Genomic DNA, 20,549 nt, shown 5'->3' on the forward strand with positions numbered 1-20,549 from the left:
GACGAGCAAGCTTGCATGTGGACGAGCATGTTTGCAACGTACCTCTCTGCGCAACCTGTTTGACTGGGCACGACGGAGGAGGAGGAGCGGCAACACATTCACGTGTGGGAGGGACGTGCGTTGCCGGCGGAGCGGGCGGAGGCGGAGCGCCTGATGCTGCGGGAGCGCAAGTACGAGTATGAGGTAGGGACGCAAGCGCCAGGCAGAGCAGGAGCAGCAGATGCCGGAGGCTACGACCCTGCAGGCTACCAGTAGGCCTTCCCATGGGGGCGCCACCGGAGTTCGTCGACCTAACCATAGATGGCGAGGGCGAGGACGATGACAACGGTGCCTAGGGCTGTGAGCTGGGGGCGGCGGGCGGCTGCGAGTTGTTTTCTTAGTTTTAATTAATGTTTATGTTTTAATTATAGAATAAGTGGCCTTAGGGTGTTAATGGCATGTTTTAAATATGTTTTATGCATGTTTTGTTTTAGTTGCCACACTGACCAAATGTGTCGATCGCATTGAGCGCACCGCCGCCCCTACAGCGAAAACCAGACACACTCGTTCGCTCGACTGACTCAAATAAACAAAAAAAAAACAGACAAAACCACCTTTGTTTGAGTCGGCGGGTTGGAGTTGGCCTTAATGTGCCTAGGCCATTAATAATACGAATCTGGCCAGGCTATCACATATGCATTCGTGCTTACTATCTACTACCCTGTTGGGCTTTATTAGTCTTCATCGTATTTTGGGTCTAAATTTGACCACATATTTGGCCAGCAAAATATTAACGCATGTCCCAGAAGATTATGTATTGGATTCATATTTAAATGTCGTTTCCAATAATATTAGTACGGCTAATTATAAACATATATTTTATTAGTTAAATTCATGGTGAAAACATGACCCAGAATAAATTATTATGAAGATAGTTCAAGTCAAAATAAAATTATTTAGTTTTTTTTAATTATATCAGTTTACAGTTTAATTCAAAAATATTGCTTAAAATAACGATGAAGGTGGCACCTTGGAGATCATCTCCATATTTAAAAGGGGCTCGTTTCACTCGAATTTAAAGGTTGTAACTCCTACTTGTTTCTATTAATTAAAGTTAAGTTGTAGTTAACTCAGTATGAAAAAATAACAATCAAAATACTTTTCAAGGCTGAAAATATAATTTTTCTGAATTTCGGCAGTGCAACAAATATGGGCCAAGGGGTTAATTATAGATTGGCTTGTCGAACCTTTTCCAAGAACGTACTCCCTGCATCGAAATATATATGGTCTAATATATATTTCAAGCTTGGGTTTGAACATTGATAAGATTAATGAAGTATGATATCAATAGTATAAAAGTTACGCCCTCCGCCTGATAATATAAAATGTTAGGGCTAATAAATCTTACATTATCAGATGGAGGGAGTATATCACTAGAAACTCCTTTGACATACGAATTAGACCGTATAGTTTTGCAACATACACATATACTGTATTAATTATTAGTCTCCCCCGCAAAAATAATAATATATATATTATTAGTCTAACCAGTGGTCAAAGACAACCTCAGAAAATATATTAGAACCTATGCATTTGAATGGAGGGATTACAACACTTTTCAACACCAGAGAAACAAAAATAACATCATCTTTAATTTTTGTAACGCAGAAACGAATGCGTAGCTAACTAAAAAGAAACTAGTGAGCTGCTAATAAAGCAAGAGTGTGGAATTGCATCCCAATTCGGTTAGCCCACCACCCATGGTGCTTCTCAAAGTAAATCATAAATCAGTCGGCTTGGAATTCAAATAGACGGCCATACATGCATGTAATGATGCCAATATTATTCAGTACCGCTACATATTTGTTGTGAACATCCATTAATTATGCTTGCCTCCCGTGCATAAATAAACCATTTTACGTGGAAATCGATCTGATGATCTGATCCAAGCTAGTAGGCTAAGTAGCTACTGTGGCTGCACTCAACCGGCATTGTGGTGTTCTTGAACCGATCTTTGTCGGCGCAGTAGTCGTAGTACACGTACGTCTTCTTGACGTTCTCGTAGGCCGCACGCTGCCGGGCGGACAGCCTCCTGTACCGGTGGGCGTTCCACCACCAGTTCCTCGAGTGGCACGGCGTCGAGCTGGTGTTGGCGCAGGCGTCGACACCGAAGCCCTGGTACCCCGCGGTGAACGGCGCGCGGTTCCAGTCGATCTTGATCCTGCCGCGGTCCGTCGCCCATTCGGAACCGTTCCACAGGCTCGCCCAGACGCCAATCCGCTTCGCCGGGAACTCGTACTCCGGCACACGGCCCGTCAGGTTCCTGAGCACCCGTATCGGCACATCGTCCACAAATGTCCTGCGAATTGCACATGATTCGGATTTCAAATCAAGCATTGCACATTTAAACTTTGGATGAAAGTGTGCCCAAACTTTTTTTTTTTGAAGCTAAGTGTGCCCAAACTTTGGAATGGAGCATACGTACACGAGCTGGTGAGGGTTCCAGAGTATCTTGTACTCGTGGAAGTCGGCTGCCGGGTCGAACCACAGCTTCAGCCTCTGCTCCCTGTTGCCGTGGCCGTTGACGAAGACGTTGGTCTGGAGGGTGATGGGCTGGCCGTCCACGTTGCCCAGGAACTCGAAGTCCACCTCGTCGCGGTCACTGCTCTGAGGTGGTACTGACATCAGCTGCATGCACGTCAAACAATTACACCACATCACAGATTTTAACGAGAAGTCGGAAGTATGAGCAGCAAGCATGCACGGATCAACAACTCACAAAGAAAGCTGTGACGACTCCGGCCGTGTACCCTCCGGGTACCTTCATCCTCATGCGGAAGAACCCCGAGCCAGACGTCGACTTGGAGCAGAACCCGGCGCCGGACCTCTTGTCCATGGTGAGACGAACCTGTGAGCCCTGGTTGACAAGGTGATAGCCGTCTGCACCCCATGTGGGCACGTAGTTGTCGTCGAACACCGGCGTCCTTGCCGTCGCCGGGGCCACGGCCGAGAGGAGGACGAGCAAGAGGAGAAGCCATGGGTGCTGCACACTGGAAGCCATTGCTAGCTTAGCTACGAGATGTGTGTGACGCCGTGAGCGCGCTTGCTTGCTTTTATAGTACTTGACCATGTACACGTTAGATCATCGATTCGATCTACCTGCCGGCCGGCGGGGCTTCTCCACCACGCAAAACTCAATCGGGCCACGCACTAGTGCATGCACGAACGCGTTGGCCGATGCCGTATATGGTGTGTCGTCGTCATCGTGGCGATGTCTTCTTCGGCTTGCGGTCTTTGCTTAATGATCACAACTCACGAGCACTACCTTCGTGGTTTGCTAATCCAGGTCTTTCATTAGGCAATTTTATGAGTCCTTGTGGCTTAGGTTGTCTTGTAGAGTAGACGTCAACATCGTTTAGAAACAATGAGAGTGGTTTTTCTACCATGCACCAAAGTTTTGTGATTCATGGTGACGAACAATGAGAGTGGTTCCGCACAAAATTTCTCTTGTTTCAATTATTTTCTATAATGTTTTATCGCATTTTCCCCTTGTTTCAAAGTGTATCATAAGATTTTGTGTTATACTAACAAAATTAAAGCGCACTTAGTTCATATTGGAGTTACTTGTACACAATGGTTCACAATGCAACATTTCGATACATGTTTTTAACTGCATTTTGATGCACATGTTAAAACAAGTAGAAAAATACCTGATACAATACTTTTAAACAAGTACAAACTTGTGAAACTCAAACAATTTGCACAAATCTCAAAGCAAACGACAGTGGATCCATATACTTATCCCATGCATGGTAGGGTTTGTTTTTCTCTAAAAAAATACATCCATCGGTCCAAGTCATGAGTAGTACTACTTAGTGATCTAAAAAGTCCTATATTAATTTACAGAGGGAGTACTATGTACAAGAGATTAAGGCGTAGTCCAAAGACCCACTAAGGATATGAGCTCAGGTGAAGAAGTGTTAAATAGTGAAAAGAGAGTAACGATGTATTTGATACCACCAATTTGAGAAAACTATGAGATACATATTGCCTTGATCCGAAATACAGTTTATTCTACGCCCCTAAGTATTTTTGCTCATGGTGTTCATATGCATGAATGCAGGCCTTCATTTATCTCAACAAAAATTAAGCCTGCAACTCTAGCATTTTCATTGCATTTGTGAGGAAAAAGAGAAAGTTGTAGATATAATTAGTTAAAGATAGCATCGGCATTTTGCTTGCACTCTAAGAAGACCTACATTTTGGATTGGAGAGTATATAAAACTAGGAAAGTATATTTTTAAGTCATGTGGAAATGGTTATTAATAAATCCACAATCTTAAATATTGATTCTTCATCCAAGGGTTAATGAAATAGTCGCACATTTTATGTATAATATGCAATTCTAAGTCTAACAATGTGTTACTAGACAGATGAATAATCCTGATGGCACCATGAATCCTCTTTGGCAATCATCGTGATTCCTAACTAGACTTCTACATTAACTTTTTCCTCAGTTTGCGCGTTTTATATACAACTAATCCTGATGGCACCATGAATCCTCTTTGGCAATCATCGTGATTCCTAACTAGACTTCTACATTAACTTTTTCCTCAGTTTGCGCGTTTTATATACAACTGATGTTACTGCATTGTGATTGATCCGGTTCACTCTACGTACATTTTTCTCTCATATTTATCAAATCTTCCCATATACACCAAGCATCAAAGTTTGCATGTAAGACAACCAAGAATATGAGTTGTGTCGTCTCCTGCTATTTTAGTTGTTATGCATGAAAAACATATCAATGTTCTCTCTCTTTATCACTGATTATAGAGAATATTAACATTGAAGTTAGCTAACGTCAGATGTGTTTGTATATGCACTTAGTGACTACGGCTAGTAGTGTGATTATACGTTTTAGTGAAAATACAAAAACGCTTGGCCCGAATAGAACATTGTGGCTTAAATTAGTGTAACATGGCTCTCTCGGAAGCTTGATGTCAAGTACACGTATTCCTAGTTACCCGAGAGATGGTTTACAGGTCTTGTCCGGCAAGGTTCAGTGATCATCTTCGACAAAGTAGCCCCTTCCTCCGCTGCACTCACTGTGGCCATCAAAGGCGAAGCTCGCTCCTGGGCCGTGGCAGGAGCTCGAGGGATGACTGCTCGCAATCTTGTAAACTGATTATGTATTGGGGCTGAGCAACCCCATGTCTTCTGCTCTCTCCGGGTCCATAGCCTCGCCATTCATGTGTACGAGACTATGATCCTCCTTGTACTTGTTCTAACCCTCCTATCAATGCAACGATACGCTACCTTAGCGTATTGGAGAAAAAAAGGTTTAATGCTTAATTTGCTTGTGTCTTCCATTACTGAAAACCTTGGAGAACAAGTGCAAACTGATCCTAGTGGCATATAAGTGTAGCCAATTCAGAGACGTGACAGCAACATGCACCTACCACTACTAGGGAAAAACCTAGCAGTAGCGCGGGGTACCGCGCTACTGATACGGCGCTACAGCTAACATGTATCAGTAGCGTGTTCTGCCCCACGCTATTGCTATACATGGCTAGCAGGAGTGAGCTTTAGTACCACGCGCTACTGCTAATAGCTGCATCGCTTTTAACTTGGGCGTGCTGCTGGTAAGAGCACGCTGCTGCTAACTTTTTCTCCCTCGCTACTGTTAGTTTTATTAGTTTTTGTTTTTTTCTGCATATTTGTTTTGTATTTGAACAGGCTTTATACAATAATCTTTAGCATATCATACACATACAAATGTAGTCATAGCATCAAATCATGTCATCATCATAATCATCATCCAACACAAAGTGGTCTCTCGTCATCATCTCGAATATAACGATACAAGTCTCGAGTACTTGCAACTACATCGTCATCCATCTAAACAATGATATACGCGAGAAGAGCTGTCACCATGAGCGGAACTATGCAGTACATGAGTTCGTATCCCTCTCTCGCATTATCGTGAACCTAAACTAACTACTGGCTGTTGCTCGGAAACCGGAAACCGGTACACCTGGGCCTGACACTCCGGCCACTCATCGTATACTCCTGATGTTGCACTTCTTCGTCATCGATGATCTATGCACCTGCATCGTCACATGAGTCGATGATATGCAACATACATAGTTGAGCAACAGAAAGAGACAGACTTGGCAAAAATAAAAGCAACAATTCATAAGCATAAATAACAAAGTTCATCGTACCCAAAATGCCCTAACCAGAGTGATCTTCGCTAGTCGAGGAGGACGGTTTAATTACATCATAAATAAAATTTCGTCGTGCATAACTCAAAGTTTCGTCATTCAGAAAGTATGGACTAAACGGACACATTGTCATATAGCGACAATCACTCCAACATGTCGTGCCATCCATCCAAGTCAGGGAGATAGTCCCCGAGCCTAGTGAAAGGCTTCAGGTCGAGACGCTGAACGGCTACACGTGTTCGGACGTCTTCCCGCGACATTTGTCCTTCTTCGTAGAACATCCCTGTTTTTTCGACGACCTCCTTCATGATGATTTGGGCAAGTTCGCGCTGGATGTGATAGAACTCAGCTCGAAGTCGATGATCCTCGATATCTCCTAAGTTCTTTGCCCATTGCAGAATATGGGCATCGCCGGATGTAGGTGACATGCGAAGGTTCTGGTGTTCCCGTCTGTACTCCAGCATGTGGTGTAGGACATAGAATCCATCATTAAGAGAATCACTCGGTTGCTGGATGCATCAGAAGTCGGTCTTATGGCCGAAGGTGGGCCCGCCGTCCCTTTTTTTCTTGTCCTTGACCTCTCCACCCCGTACGCCGTAGTAAAACATAGCACTGTCGAGAACAGATTTGATGTGGGTGTAATCCTTTTTCTTAATGTTCTTCGACGAGTCCAAGTAAAGAGGTCGGGGACGCCCTCATCCTCGCTTCGATGAGCCGCTCACCGACAACGACATCGCCGTCATCGCCAAGCTGACGTGTCTCGACAAGGACTCCCTCCTCGTCGCAGCAAGCCTTGCAAGGCCTGAGGGAGCAGCCGCTGTGGCCACTATTTAGCCATGTTAGTACATTTAAGTTATAGTCTCCAGTGGCAGCCGGCGTACCGCCGGGTAGAGCTAGGTTTCCTTTCCTCTGTTTCAGTAGTGTGTTCTGCTTCTCGCCGGCGTGGTTTGGGCGCTATTGGTGGATGCCGGCGTGCCCCTGCTAGTTTGGTGGTGTCTGTACTGGGCCTGAGGCCATTTAGAATCTTTCAGTCACCGGAGCAACATTCGTTTCCAAATGAGTGAGAACATCTGCCCGATCATGTCGTGGAACGTCCACGGCCTAAACCAATCGGCGAAACACGCTGCGATCTGTGAGGTAGCTACAACGCATAAAGTAGCAATCTTGTGCTTACAGGAAACTAAGTTAGATATTTGGACACCCACCATCGTCAGGGAAATCGGTGGCACGGCTCTGACTGAATGTGTCGTCCTCCCCGCGATCGGCTCCCGCGGCGGAGCTGCTATCTTCTGGAACAACGAGCTAGTCAGCATTGCATCACACGCTATAGGGGAATTCGCGATTACTGCCAAAGTGACACTTCTCTGGCAATTCAAAAGCTACTGGCTCACGACTGTTTACGGCCCAGTAGATGACACTAGAAAAGCAGCCTTCCTCGACGAACTAGCTAGAACAGCTTCCTCACCATCTGATCCATGGCTCATTGATGTCCACTACACAACCTTCTTCTTGTAGACATTGTTGGGCCTCCAAGTGCAGAGGTTTGTAGGACAGTAGCAAATTTCCATCAAGTGGATGACCTAAGGTTTATCAATCCATGGGAGGTGTAGGATGAAGATGGTCTCTCTCAAGCAACCCTGCAACCAAATAACAAAGAGTCTCTTGTGTCCCCAACACACCCAATACAATGGTAAATTCTATAGGTGCACTAGTTCGGCGAAGAGATGGTGATACAAGTGCAATATGGATGATAGATATAGGTTTTTGTAATCTGAAAATATAAAAACAGCAAGGTAACTAATGATAAAAGTGAGTGTAAACGGTATTGCAATGCTAGGAAACAAGGCCTAGGGTTCATACTTTCACTAGTGCAAGTTCTCTCAACAATAATAACATAATTGGATCATATAACTATTCCTCAACATGCAACAAAAAGTCACTCCAAAGTCACTAATAGCGGAGAACAAACGAAGAGATTATGGTAGGGTACAAAACCACCTCAAAGTTACTCTTTCGGATCGATCTATTCAAGAGTCCGTACTAAAATAACACGAAGCTATTCTTTCCGTTCAATCTATCATAGAGTTCGTCCTAGAATAACACCTTAAGACACAAATCAACCAAAACCCTAATGTCACCTAGATACTCCAATGTCACCTCAAGTATCCGTGGGTATGATTATACGATATGCATCACACAATCTCAGATTCATCTATTCAACCAACACAAAGAACCAAAAAGAGTGCCCCAAAGTTTCTATCGGAGAGTCAAGACGAAAATGTGTGCCAACCTCATAAGATCCAACTATAATAGCAAAGCTCGCGATACATCAAGATCGTACCACCTCAAGAACACGAGAGAGAGAGAGAGATCAAACACATAGCTACTAGTACATACCCTCAGCCCCGAGGGTGAACTACTCCCTCCTCGTCATGGAGAGCGCCGGGATGATGAAGATGGCCACCGGTGAGGGATCCCCCCTCCGGGAGGGTGCCGGAACATGGTCCCGATTGGTTTTTGGTGGCTACAGAGGCTTGCGGCGGCGGAACTCCCGATCTATTATGTTCCCCGATGGTTTTAGGGTATATGGATATATATAGGCGAAAGAAGTCGGTAAGGGGAGCCACGAGGGGCCCACGAGGGTGGAGAGCGCGCCCAGACGGGTGGGCGCGCCCCCCTGCCTCGTGCCTTCCTCGTTGCTTCCCTTACGTATACTCCAAGTCTTCTGGATTGCTTCCGTTCCAAAAATAACTCTCCCGAAGGTTTCATTCCATTTGGACTCCGTTTGATATTCCTTTTCTGCGAAACACTGAAAGTAGGAAAAAAACAGAAACTGGCACTGGGCTCTGGGTCAATAGGTTAGTCCCAAAAATAATATAAAAGTGCATAGTAAAGCCCATTAAACATCCAAGATGGATAATATAATAGCATGAATACTTCATAAATTATAGATACGTTGGAGACGTATCAGCATCCCCAAGCTTAATTCCTGCTCGTCCTCGAGTAGGTAAATGATAAAAGAAATAATTTATGAAGTGTGAATGCTAGCAGGTGCATAAGTTTGATCAATGATAATTTCAATCACCTTTTCTAGCATCATTATATGTCATAACAGTAGCTCAACTCATAGAACTTTTCATGATCAAGTAACAAGCTATTCCCATGTTAAAGTATAGATCATAAACTTTCTTGAAAACTAACAAACCGTGTTATTAGTCATCAAACAATTACAATTCATCTTATTTGTAGGAAGAGTCTATGTTAGAGCTTTGATTTAGCAAATCCCACATACTCAACTATCATATAGTCTTCCAAGATTGCTACCACTCAAAGCATATTTTTAGAACAAATAGCATCCATCGAACACAGAGAAAGATAGGGGCTTAATGTTTCGCCTCCCAACTTATTTATCATATAGATAATTGTCAACAATAATAATTCATGATCAAATATATTTGAATGGCCATATATGCTCAGATCTCTCCATCACATGATGCTTGCCAACTAAAGAGTAGGTTGGAATGAGAAGGAATACTACTGACTCTTGCATAAAAGTAAAAGATAGGCCCTTCGCAGAGGGAAGCAGGGATTTGCAGAGGTGCAAGAGCTCGAAGCAAAAACAGAGATGAAAATAATTTTGACAGGTATGCTTTCATTGTCAACATAACGACCAAGAGTTCCCAATATCTTCCATACTACATACATTATAGGCGGTTCCCACGCAGAAAGGTAAAGTTTTTACTCCCCCTCCACCAACATTTACACTCCACGGCTTGTCCGAAACAACGGGTGCCGTCCAACTATCAACAATCCTGGGGGAGTTTTGTTTAAATTATTTGTGATTTTGTTTTTGATCTTTTGATCATAGGACTGGGCATCCCAGTTACCAGCCATTTTCTCGTGAATGATGAGCGGAGTCCACTCATCGTGAGAATAACCCACCTAGCATGGAAGATACTGACAGCACCTAGTTGCTACATGAGCGATTCGGGCATACAAAACAGATTATTATTTGAAGGTTTAGAGTTTGGCACATGCAAATTTACTTGGAACGGCAGGTAAATACCGCATATAGGTAGATATGGTGGACACTCATGGAAGAAACTTGGTTCAAGGAGTTTGGATGCACAAGCAGTATTCCCCGCTTAGTACAGATATTTTGGCTAGCAAAGGATTCTAAATAGTAAGCACCACATGTTAAAGGATCCATAACAATATAACTTCTATACAAATATACCCAAGCATAACTCATTATGTTGTCTTGCTTGTCCAACTTCAACTAATTCGCTCAGGTTTGAAAATAATTAATGGGGCTCACAATCATAGAAGATGTCCAAGATAGTATATTTATATGTGAAATCTCTCTTCCTTCAATATTCTTTCATGAATTGTTCAAGTGACCAATACAATGTTTGCTAACCTTCAATAAATTTACCACCTCTACTTCTTATAGGTGCAGTCATTACTCCCCATGGGATAAGCATATGAAACATATATAATTTCAGATTTATGACATTCAACCCATTCAACTATTTACTCATAGGATATAAGTGAAGCACACGAGTAAATGACAAACTACTTCCAAAAAGATATAAGTGAAGATCAATGAGTAGTTAAATAGTTATGTAGCTTTGTGAAGACTCTCTCTCATTTAAGAATTTCAGATCTTGGTATTTTATTCAAACAACTAGCAAAGTTAAATAAAATAAAATGATGCTCCAAGCAAAACACATATCATGTGGTGAATAAAAATATAGCTCCAAGTAAAGTTACCGATGAACGAAGACGAAAGAGGGGATGCCATCCAGGGCATCCCCAAGCTTAGGCTCTTGGTTGTCCTTGAATATTACCTTGGGGTGCCTTGGGCATCCCCATGCTTAGGCTCTTGCCACTCCTTATTCCATAGTCCATCGAATCTTTACCCAAAACTTGAAAACTTCACAACACAAAACTTAACAGAAAACTCGTGAGCTCCGTTAGCGAAAGAAAAGAAAACACCACTTCAAGATACTGTATTGAACTCATTCTTTATTTATATTGGTGTTAAACCTAATGTATTCCAACTTCTCTATGGTTTATAAACTATTTTACTAGCCGTAGATTCATCAAAATAAGCAAACAACACACTAAAAACAGAACCTGTCAAAAACAAAACAGTCTGTAGTAATATGTAACTAACACTAACTTCTGGAACTCAGAAAAATCTACAAAAATAGGACGACCTAGATAATTTGCTTATTGATCTGCTGCAATTGGAATCAGTATTTTATCACGTTCTGGTGATTTTTAACAATTGTTTTCATGAACATAATGTTTCTGGAATTTTCAGCAAGATCAAATAACTATCATCCAAGAAGATCCTATAGGTCTTACTTGGCACAAACACTAATTAAAACATAAAACCATATCTAACCAGAGCTAGATGATTTATTTATTACTAAACAGAACCAAAAAGCAAGAAACTAAAATAAAATTGGGTTGCCTCCCAACAAGCGCTAACGTTTAACGCCCCTAGCTAGGCATGATGATTTCAATGATGCCCGCATAAAAGATAAGAATTGAAACATAAAGAGAGCATCATGAAGAATATGACTAGCACATTTAAGTATAACCCACTTCCTATGCATAGGGATTTTGTGAGCAAACAACTTATTGGAACAACAATCAACTAGCATAGGAATGTAAAACAAGCAAATCTTCAAGATTTTCAACACATAGAGAGGAAACTTGATATTATTGCAATTCCTACAAGCATACATTCCTTCCTCATAATAATTTTCAGTAGCATCATGCATGAATTCAACAATATAACCAGCACCTAAAGCATTCTTTTCATGATCTACTTGCATAGAAAATTTATTACCCTCCACATAAGCAAAATTCTTCTCATTCGGAATAGTGGGAGTATCATAAGAGACTCGAATACTATAAATTGTTTCCACATTAAAAGAGTAATGTTCAGAAAAAGGGGAATCATAATCATGACAAGTTTTATAAATATATTCATCACTACTTTCTAAGGCATAAGTTTCATCACAATAATCATCATAAGTAGCAACTTTGTTCTCATCATAATCGATTGGAACCTCTTCGAAGATAGTGGAATCATCACTAAATAAAGTCATGACCTCTCTAAACCCACTTTCATCAATATTATAAGATTCAACACCCTCCAAAATAGTGGGATCATTACTTCCTAAAGTTGACACTCTTCCAAACCCACTTTCATCAACATAGTCATCATAAGTAGGAGGCATGCTATCATCATAACAACTTTGCATTTCAAAACTTGGGAGGCTAAAAATATCATCTTCATTAAACATAGCATCCCCAAGCTTGGGACAAATATTAATTTCAGCAAATATATTCTCAAATATGTCATTCTCATCAAACATAGCTTCCCCAAGCTTGGGCCTTTTCATATCATAAGCATAATCACTCTCATCATTAATAGTATGGATAGCACCAAAAGTATAGCAATTATCATCATCACGATGAGTAGTAGGAGCAACATCATTTGGGAGGGATACCTTTTTACCTTTGCTTCTCCGTCTTTTCTTTTTCTTCTTCACATCATGTGTGGGTTTAATCCTCTTTTTGGAGCTCCTTATTAATGAGATTGGTTGAATAGAAGGCTCCTCCTCGCTACCTGATTCGTCATAAGAAATAATAGGAGAATATTGGGAAGCCTCTTCCCTTTCATTAGTGTTCTCTTCATCTTCTATTTGTTTTCTTTTATTTATGTAATTGGCAATATAAGGGTTTTCAATGCAATTCAGCGCACAAATACATATAAATTTCTTCTAGATCAATATCGAGGAATTTCTCGAGGTTATATTCTGGAATAAGCTTAGTTTGACGTTTCATTTCTTCATAACCCAAAAGCAAACTAAGTTCATTATGGTGTGCAAGGGAAATCAAGTCATCACAATTTTTGGACACGATTCGATCATGAAACAATTTGCATTTGATATTTAAATGACCATGTTCATTGCAAAGTTCACAAGTATGGCTAAGATATTTTAAATTTTCAGCACTTACATTTAGCCTCTCTTGCAACCATTTAGTTTCTAAGTACTTGTGCCTCTTACAAAATCAATCTTCCCTTTTTGTTATGTATTTGCAAACTCTATGCACTCCACAAAAATCGACATGCTTATAAGAGATATTTTCATCATGACTAGTGCAATCATCATTTGTACCATGGATATTCAAGGAATTCATACTAACAACATTGCAATCCTGCTCATCATTCAAAGATTTAGTGCCAAACATTTTAATGCATTCTTCTTATAACACTTTGGCACAATTTTCCTTTCCATCATACTCACGAAAGATATTAAAAAGGTGAAGCGTATGAGACAAACTCAATTCCATTTTTTTGTAGTTTTCTTTTATAGACTAAACTAGTGATAAAACAAGAAACTAAAAGATTCGATTGCAAGATCTAAAGATATTCCTTCAAGCACTAACCTCCCCGGCAACGGCGCCAGAAAAGAGCTTGATGTCTACTACGCAACCTTCTTCTTGTAGACGTTGTTGATCCTCCAAGTGCAGAGGTTTGTAGGACAGTAGCTAATTTCCCTCAAGTGGATGACCTAAGGTTTATCAATCCGTGGGAGGTGTAGGATGAAGATGGTCTCTCTCAAGCAACCCTGCAACCAAATAACAAAGAGTCTCTTGTGTCCCCAACACACCCAATACAATGGTAAATTGTATAGGTGCACTAGTTCGGCGAAGAGATGGTGATACAAGTGCAATATGGATGATAGATATAGGTTTTTGTAATCTGAAAATATAAAAACAGCAAGGTAACTAATGATAAAAGTGAGTGTAAACGGTATTGCAATGCTAGGAAACAAGGCCTAGGGTTCATACTTTCACTAGTGCAAGTTCTCTCAACAATAATAACATAATTGGATCATATAACTATTCCTCAACATGCAACAAAGAGTCACTCCAAAGTCACTAATAGCGGAGAACAAACGAAGAGATTATCGTAGGGTACGAAACCACCTCAAAGTTACTCTTTCGGATTGATCTATTCAAGAGTCCGTACTAAAATAACACGAATCTATTCTTTCCGTTCAATCTATCATAGAGTTCGTCCGAGAATAACACCTTAAGACACAAATCAACCAAAACCCTAATGTCACCTAGATACTCCAATGTCACCTCAAGTATCCGTGGGTATGATTATACGATATGGATCACACAATCTCAGATTCATCTATTCAACCAACACAATGAACATCAAAGAGTGCCCCAAAGTTTCTACCAGAGAGTCAAGACGAAAACGTGTGCCAATCCCTATGCATAGGTTCATGGGCTGTGACGCCTGGATATTTAAGCTACAGCAAAACCCTGCTAATGATGCCACGTCACCACGATCACTGTTGCTAATCTCACATTACTTCATAACCGATCCAAATTCAAATTTGAAATAGGGGCCAACAACAAAAGTTTTGAAACATTAAAACTAAAATGTTCATCATGTGGCCAATAATCCCTAACTAGTTTTGATGGTGGAACCACCCTTTTACAAAGTGTTTAAATGCCCTGAACTAATTAAAAACAGTGGCTAAAATAATAACTTAATTGCTTTTGAAAGTACAAAAATATTAAGCTAAATAATTTTGGGTCCAAACTAGGTTTGGCAGTGGCCTATTTTGATAATACTAATTTAGGTGCTAACCTGGTATTTTAAAGAAACTAAACTAACAAAAGCAAATTAAAAGAAACCAGTAAAAAAAAGTAAGTAAAGAAACAGAAAAAAGGAAATAAAAAGAGAGAGAGAGAGAGAACCCCCCTGGCCAACTGGGCCAAACGGCCCAGCCGGCCAGCCACTAACCCAGCCGGCCCGCCCATCTCCTCTCCATACCCCCCCTGGGGAAACCCTAGCCCAACCGAACCCCATTTTCCCCATGAACCCGTCTCCCCTCGCTCCTCCTCCCGAACGCGATCTGGATCGGAGCGCCTTGCCCCTGTGCCCACCGCCGGCGCCCCGTCGTCCCTGTCCCCCGTCTCCGACCACCGCCGCCTGAGGCCCCGACGTCGGCGCCGCTCCCCCCCATCGCCCGCCTCGCAGGACGCCGTGCTCGCCGCCACGTCGCCAACCGTCGTCGCCCGGAACCGTCGTTCTCATCCCCACCGCGCCGGACGGCCTCGACCTCCCCTGGCCTCACCGAGCCCTCCACGAGCTCCGCAGTGAGCCTCTGCGACGATCCCCCACCTCCCCCTCAATCTCGTTGCCATAACCCCCGCTTCGCACACGACCTGGCCGCGCCCTCGCTCGCGCACGTCCGCCCGAGGCGCACCTCTGTCCCTGCTGCTGTCGGTACTGCCGCCGCTTTCCGCCCCTGCTCGCCATGCGGCGACCGCCGCCACTCGCCATCACTGCACGTCCCGGCCTCCCCGCCTGCGTCCTCGCTCGTCCCGCCCCGCATCGCCCCAACGGCGCCCTGCCACCCACGCCCCGCCTCCGGCCACTGCGCCGGCATGCACGCCTACCGCTGTTGGCCAGGACGGCGCCCTACTCCCCGGCCCGCGCGGCTCGTCGCCGCACCATCCACGGCCTCCTGCCGCCCGCTTCCCCCCACGGGTTGCCCGCGGCGCCCGGCGGCCTCGTCCCACTCGGGCGGGCTACGCCCACTCCTCGTGGGCTCCCACCCGTTAGCACCGCACCCGCTAAGGCCTCTGGCCATTGACAAACGGGGCCCACGCCCTGAGAACAAAAATAAAAAAATAAAATAATAAATATATAAAAAATGATTAAAAAACATTAATAATAATAATAAAATAATAATTAAATTAATAAAATAATAATTAAATAATAATAATAATAAATAAATAATAAAGATAATTAATTAACTTAATTAATCCTGTTAAGTTAAACTAATTAAACTTAATTAACCTAATAACTAGTTAACCTAATTAATCACTGTTAATTAGCTAAACAGTCCCTGACAGGTGGGACCCATCTGTCAGGTTGACCAGGTCAACGGTCAATGCTGACTGCTGACGTTAGCATGACATCATGCTGATGTCATAAATCCATTTTTGAATTAAAATTAAATAATTAATTAAATTCCAGAAATTATTAAAATCTTTAGAAAATCATATCTTTTAATCCGTAACTCGGATTAAATTATTTTCAACATGAAAGTTGCTCAGAACGACGAGACGAATCCGGATACGCAGCCCGTACATCCGCCACGCGTCCCTAGCATAGTGAACCTGCAACATTTCACCTCCGGCACCTCTGCCCGAAAACGCGAAACACCGGGAACACTTTCCCGGATGTTTCCCCCCTTCGTCGGTATCACCTCCTACCACGTTAGGGCATACCTAGCATCGCATTTTGCCTCCTTATGTTTTGTGATGCTTTGTTTGCTCCGTATTTACTGTTTCTTCCCCCTCTCCTTCTCCGGTAGACTACGAGACCGACGCTGCTGCTACCCAGTTCGACTACGTCGACGACGACCCCCTCCTTGCCAGAGCAACCAGGCAAGCCCCCCCTTGATCACCAGATATCGCCTATTCTTCTCTATACTGCTTGCATTAGAGTAGTGTAGCATGTTACTGCTTTCGGTTAATCCTATTCTGCTGCATAGCCTGTCATTGTTGCTACAGTTGTTACCCTTACCTGTTATCCTACTGCTTAGTATAGGATGCTAGTGTTCCATCAGTGGCCCTACACTCTTGTCCGTTTGCCTTGCTATACTACTGGGCCGTGATCACTTCGGGAGGTGATCACGGGTATATACTATATACATTATATACATGACACATGTGGTGACTAAAGTCGGGTCGGCTCGAGGAGTACCCGCAAGTGATTCTGATGAGGGGGCTGAAAGGACAGGTGGCTCCATCCCGGTAGAGGTGGGCCTGGGTTCCTGACGGCCCCCGACTGTTACTTTATGGCGGAGCGACAGGGCAGGTTGAGACCACCTAGGAGAGAGGTGGGCCTGGCCCTAGTCGGCATTCGCGGATAAATAACACGCTTAACGAGTTCTGGGTATCTGATCTGAGTCTGGCCATTTGGTCTATACGCACTAACCATCTACGCGGGAGTAGTTATGGGTATCCCGGCGTCGTGGTATCAGCCGAAGCTCTTTTTGACGTCAGCGACTGAGTGGCGCGCGCCGCATTGGACCGTAAGCTCGCGCTTGTATTAAGGGGCTAGGTCTGCTTCCGGCCGCGTACGCAACGTGCAGGTGTGCATAGGGCGATGGGCCCAGACCCCTGCGCGCATAGGTTTAGACCGGCGTGCTGACCTCTCTGTTGAGCCTAGGTGGGGCTGCGACGTGTTGATCTTACGAGGCCGGGCATGACCCAGAAAAGTGTGTCCGGCCAAATGGGATCGAGCGTGTTGGGTTATGTGGTGCACCCCTGTAGGGAAGTTTATCTATTCGAATAGCCATGTCCCTCGGTAAAAGGACGACCCGGAGTTGTACCTTGACCTTATGACAACTAGAACTGGATACTTAATAAAACACACCCTTCCAAGTGCCAGATACAAACCGGTGATCGCTCTCTAACAGGGCGACGAGGAGGGGATCGCCGGGTAGGATTATGCTATACGATGCTACTTGGAGGACTTCAATCTACTCTCTTCTACATGCTGCAAGATGGAGGCTGCCAGAAGCGTAGTCTTCGACAGGATTAGCTATCCCCCTCTTATTCTGGCATTCTGCAGTTCAGTCCACCGACATGGCCCCTTTACACATATACCCATGCATATGTAGTGTAGCTCCTTGCTTGCGAGTACTTTGGATGAGTACTCATGGTTGCTTTTCTCCCTCTTTTCCCCTTCCTATACCTGATTGTCGCAACCAGATCCTGGAGTCCAGGAGCTAGAGATCCCGAGGATGATTCTACATGGAGTTCGGCTTCGAGGAGTAGTTAGGAGGTACCAGGCAGGAGGCCTTGCCTTTTCGATCGTTGCTACTTTTGTGCTAGCCTTCTTAAGGCAAACTTGTTTAACTTATGTCTGTACTCAGATATTGTTGCTTCCGCTGACTCGTCTATGATCGAGCACTTGTATTCGAGCCCTCGTGGCCCCTGGCTTGTATTATGATGCTTGTATGACTTATTTATGTTTTAGAGTTGTGTTGTGATATCTATCCGTGAGTCCCTGATCTTGATCGTACACATTTGCGTGCATGATTAGTGTACGGTCAAATCGGGGCGTCACAAGTTGGTATCAGAGCCAACTGCCTGTAGGAATCCCCCTTTCCAACTCCTTGGCCGAAGTTGAGTCTAGTCAGTGAAAACTGTTTTACTAACATGGCTGTGTGGCTTACGGGCCCACGTCGCCATTGGGTGGTAGTAGGATCTTTTATTCCTCAACCTATACTCTGGGACTCTGACATCTCTTCTATTCGGGTTAATTGAATTTTGCTAAATCTAACATTAGGATCTCGTTATCACTTTCACCCGGAGAGCCCCTTATTACTGATGATCGTCTGTTGCACGTGAAGACCCTGAAGATACTCTCCGCTGATAACCCGAGAACTTGTGTTCATCGCTTTTGCAATCCCCTTTCAACGATAAACTCCTATGGATAACCACGTATACTCGCCACTCATACAATGTTTCCCAGTTGATATGTTATTACAAGATACCTCGAGATTCTCTCTGTTGTTCCGAGAATCCTTTGAGCTTACTGCCTTGCTGTTCTTTGTCACCTGAATACCCCTACGGATAATTCTCGCACTTACCGAGTATCCGCTCATCCCCAGTTGATTCAAGTATTCCACAATAGTCTTCAAAATACTATTCGATCTTTTAAAAATCCTCAGGAGCCTATTGCTCTTGAAATTCGTGTTTGCTTGCATTATGATTAATCCCATAAGTCTCGTAATCTTATTGGCATCTCTTGTCATTATCATTTTGAGTCCGTTGATTCAATTTGTTGCGAATGCTCGCAATCCTCAATCATATCCTAGAATTCATCCTTCCGGCTCAAACGTCATTTTAAACGTGAGCTGGATCTCGACCTATCAAATTGCCATCGATTGTACCCCTAAGCCTACTCAACTTATCCATCCTTGATCAGAGCGTTGCTTCTGATCCCTTGAATTTGAAATCATAATTCCTTTGCCTTTGAGCTTTGAGTTAGTCAGTTGTTTCTATAATCTGATCTCCTTGCATTCTTCTTCCTCTGGTTGAGTACTGATGGTCACATCAGATCCCTTGTGGACCACCAGACCCTTTGTCGGATTTTATCCGACAATGTCCTTCATAATAACTAAGCTTGTGAGCTCTTCCTCGGATACATAATGCCTTTGGTAAATTGTATCCTCTGCTTTGCGAACCATGCTCTACTTCGAGCTTGTATTATTTACTCTGAAGTTTGTGGTATATGTTCCTAAGATGCCCTGATGGGTTGAACCTATGCCTTCCTTAATATGTGTGAACTTGAAAGTTTTCACGGGTCATACTCTACTGGTGTGATGTCAGATAAAATTTCAACACACAACTTCGTTGAAGGCGAGAAGTGAATGAAAGGTTATGCATTAAAGAAGTGGGAGTCGACCTTGAACTTTGTGTTCATGCCCATGGACACGATGTATAACTTATCATGGAAGCTGCTTGTAAAAGTAATTATACCCCTTGTTATAAGTTCATCTTGTCTCCGTGGTTCGATCATTTATGATCGTGGTTTCTGACCATGTTCTCCTTTAAATACCATTTCTCGTGCAAGTTTAAGCACTTGTCTTCTGCAGAGTAATACCCCAGTCCAACCTCTACTTTGATATGTCGTCGAGTATTACCCCCCTGGTATCTCGAGATTATCACGGAACTGCATAAATTCTTATGAGTTCTCCATCAAGTATTACATTCTCATTGATTCCAATTTTTCACGGGCTCCGAGTTATTAAACACTCAAGGACATCGATAACTGAATCGAGTCCGCATCATGATTAAACAACTCTTAGTAATCTCCTTTGTTTACGAGTTCGTACTCGATCACGTCATCCCTAGCCTGCTCGGTTATGTCATTATCATGCCGATTTTAACTGTGCTACCTGGTCTTTATTCCTGGAGCACCACTTTCGACGCAGAGCTAAGATTACGTCGATTTTCCTCGTCATATCATTTCGCCTTGAACAGCAAGCTTGATTTAGAGTTTGTGTCGTACCAATGGTTCCAATAACTTTTCACTTCATCATTCCTTTGACTTGATGTCATCGCCGATCGATTACCTCTTCATAAATTCTCGCTACAAATGTGTCGTGAACATCATCAACATTCTGAGCTCTTCGAAGATATCTATCGAATTCTGGATGAGAAATACCATCCTTGCCCTCGATGATTTGTTTTATCATCGACCATTTT

The 20,549-nt window shown here is 43.2% G+C and overlaps 1 protein-coding gene across 1 annotated transcript; it reads right to left on the reverse strand.

Moving 5' to 3' along the window:
- Positions 1–1,929: 1,929 nt before the first annotated feature.
- LOC123164569 (xyloglucan endotransglucosylase/hydrolase protein 3-like) lies at positions 1,930–2,875 on the reverse strand. The gene is made up of 3 exons (XM_044582101.1): positions 2,801–2,875; positions 2,465–2,667; positions 1,930–2,338 (listed from the first exon to the last, which is right to left on the reverse strand). Exons 1-3 carry the CDS (start codon positions 2,873–2,875, stop codon positions 1,930–1,932), a joined length of 687 nt encoding a protein of 228 aa, XP_044438036.1.
- Positions 2,876–20,549: the final 17,674 nt, after the last annotated feature.

Source organism: Triticum aestivum, chromosome 7D (assembly GCF_018294505.1).
Source record: "Triticum aestivum cultivar Chinese Spring chromosome 7D, IWGSC CS RefSeq v2.1, whole genome shotgun sequence".
NCBI classification, from domain to species: domain Eukaryota; kingdom Viridiplantae; phylum Streptophyta; class Magnoliopsida; order Poales; family Poaceae; genus Triticum; species Triticum aestivum.

Coding starts and splice junctions, on each gene's coding strand:
- LOC123164569 (XM_044582101.1), bottom strand. CDS start 2,875: ATGGACAAGAGGTCCGGCGCCGGGTTCTGCTCCAAGTCGACGTCTGGC. Junction 2,668..2,800: donor TCTTCCGCATGAGGATGAAG/GTACCCGGAGGG, acceptor ACGTGCATGCAG/CTGATGTCAGTACCACCTCA. Junction 2,339..2,464: donor TGGAACCCTCACCAGCTCGT/GTACGTATGCTC, acceptor TGCAATTCGCAG/GACATTTGTGGACGATGTGC.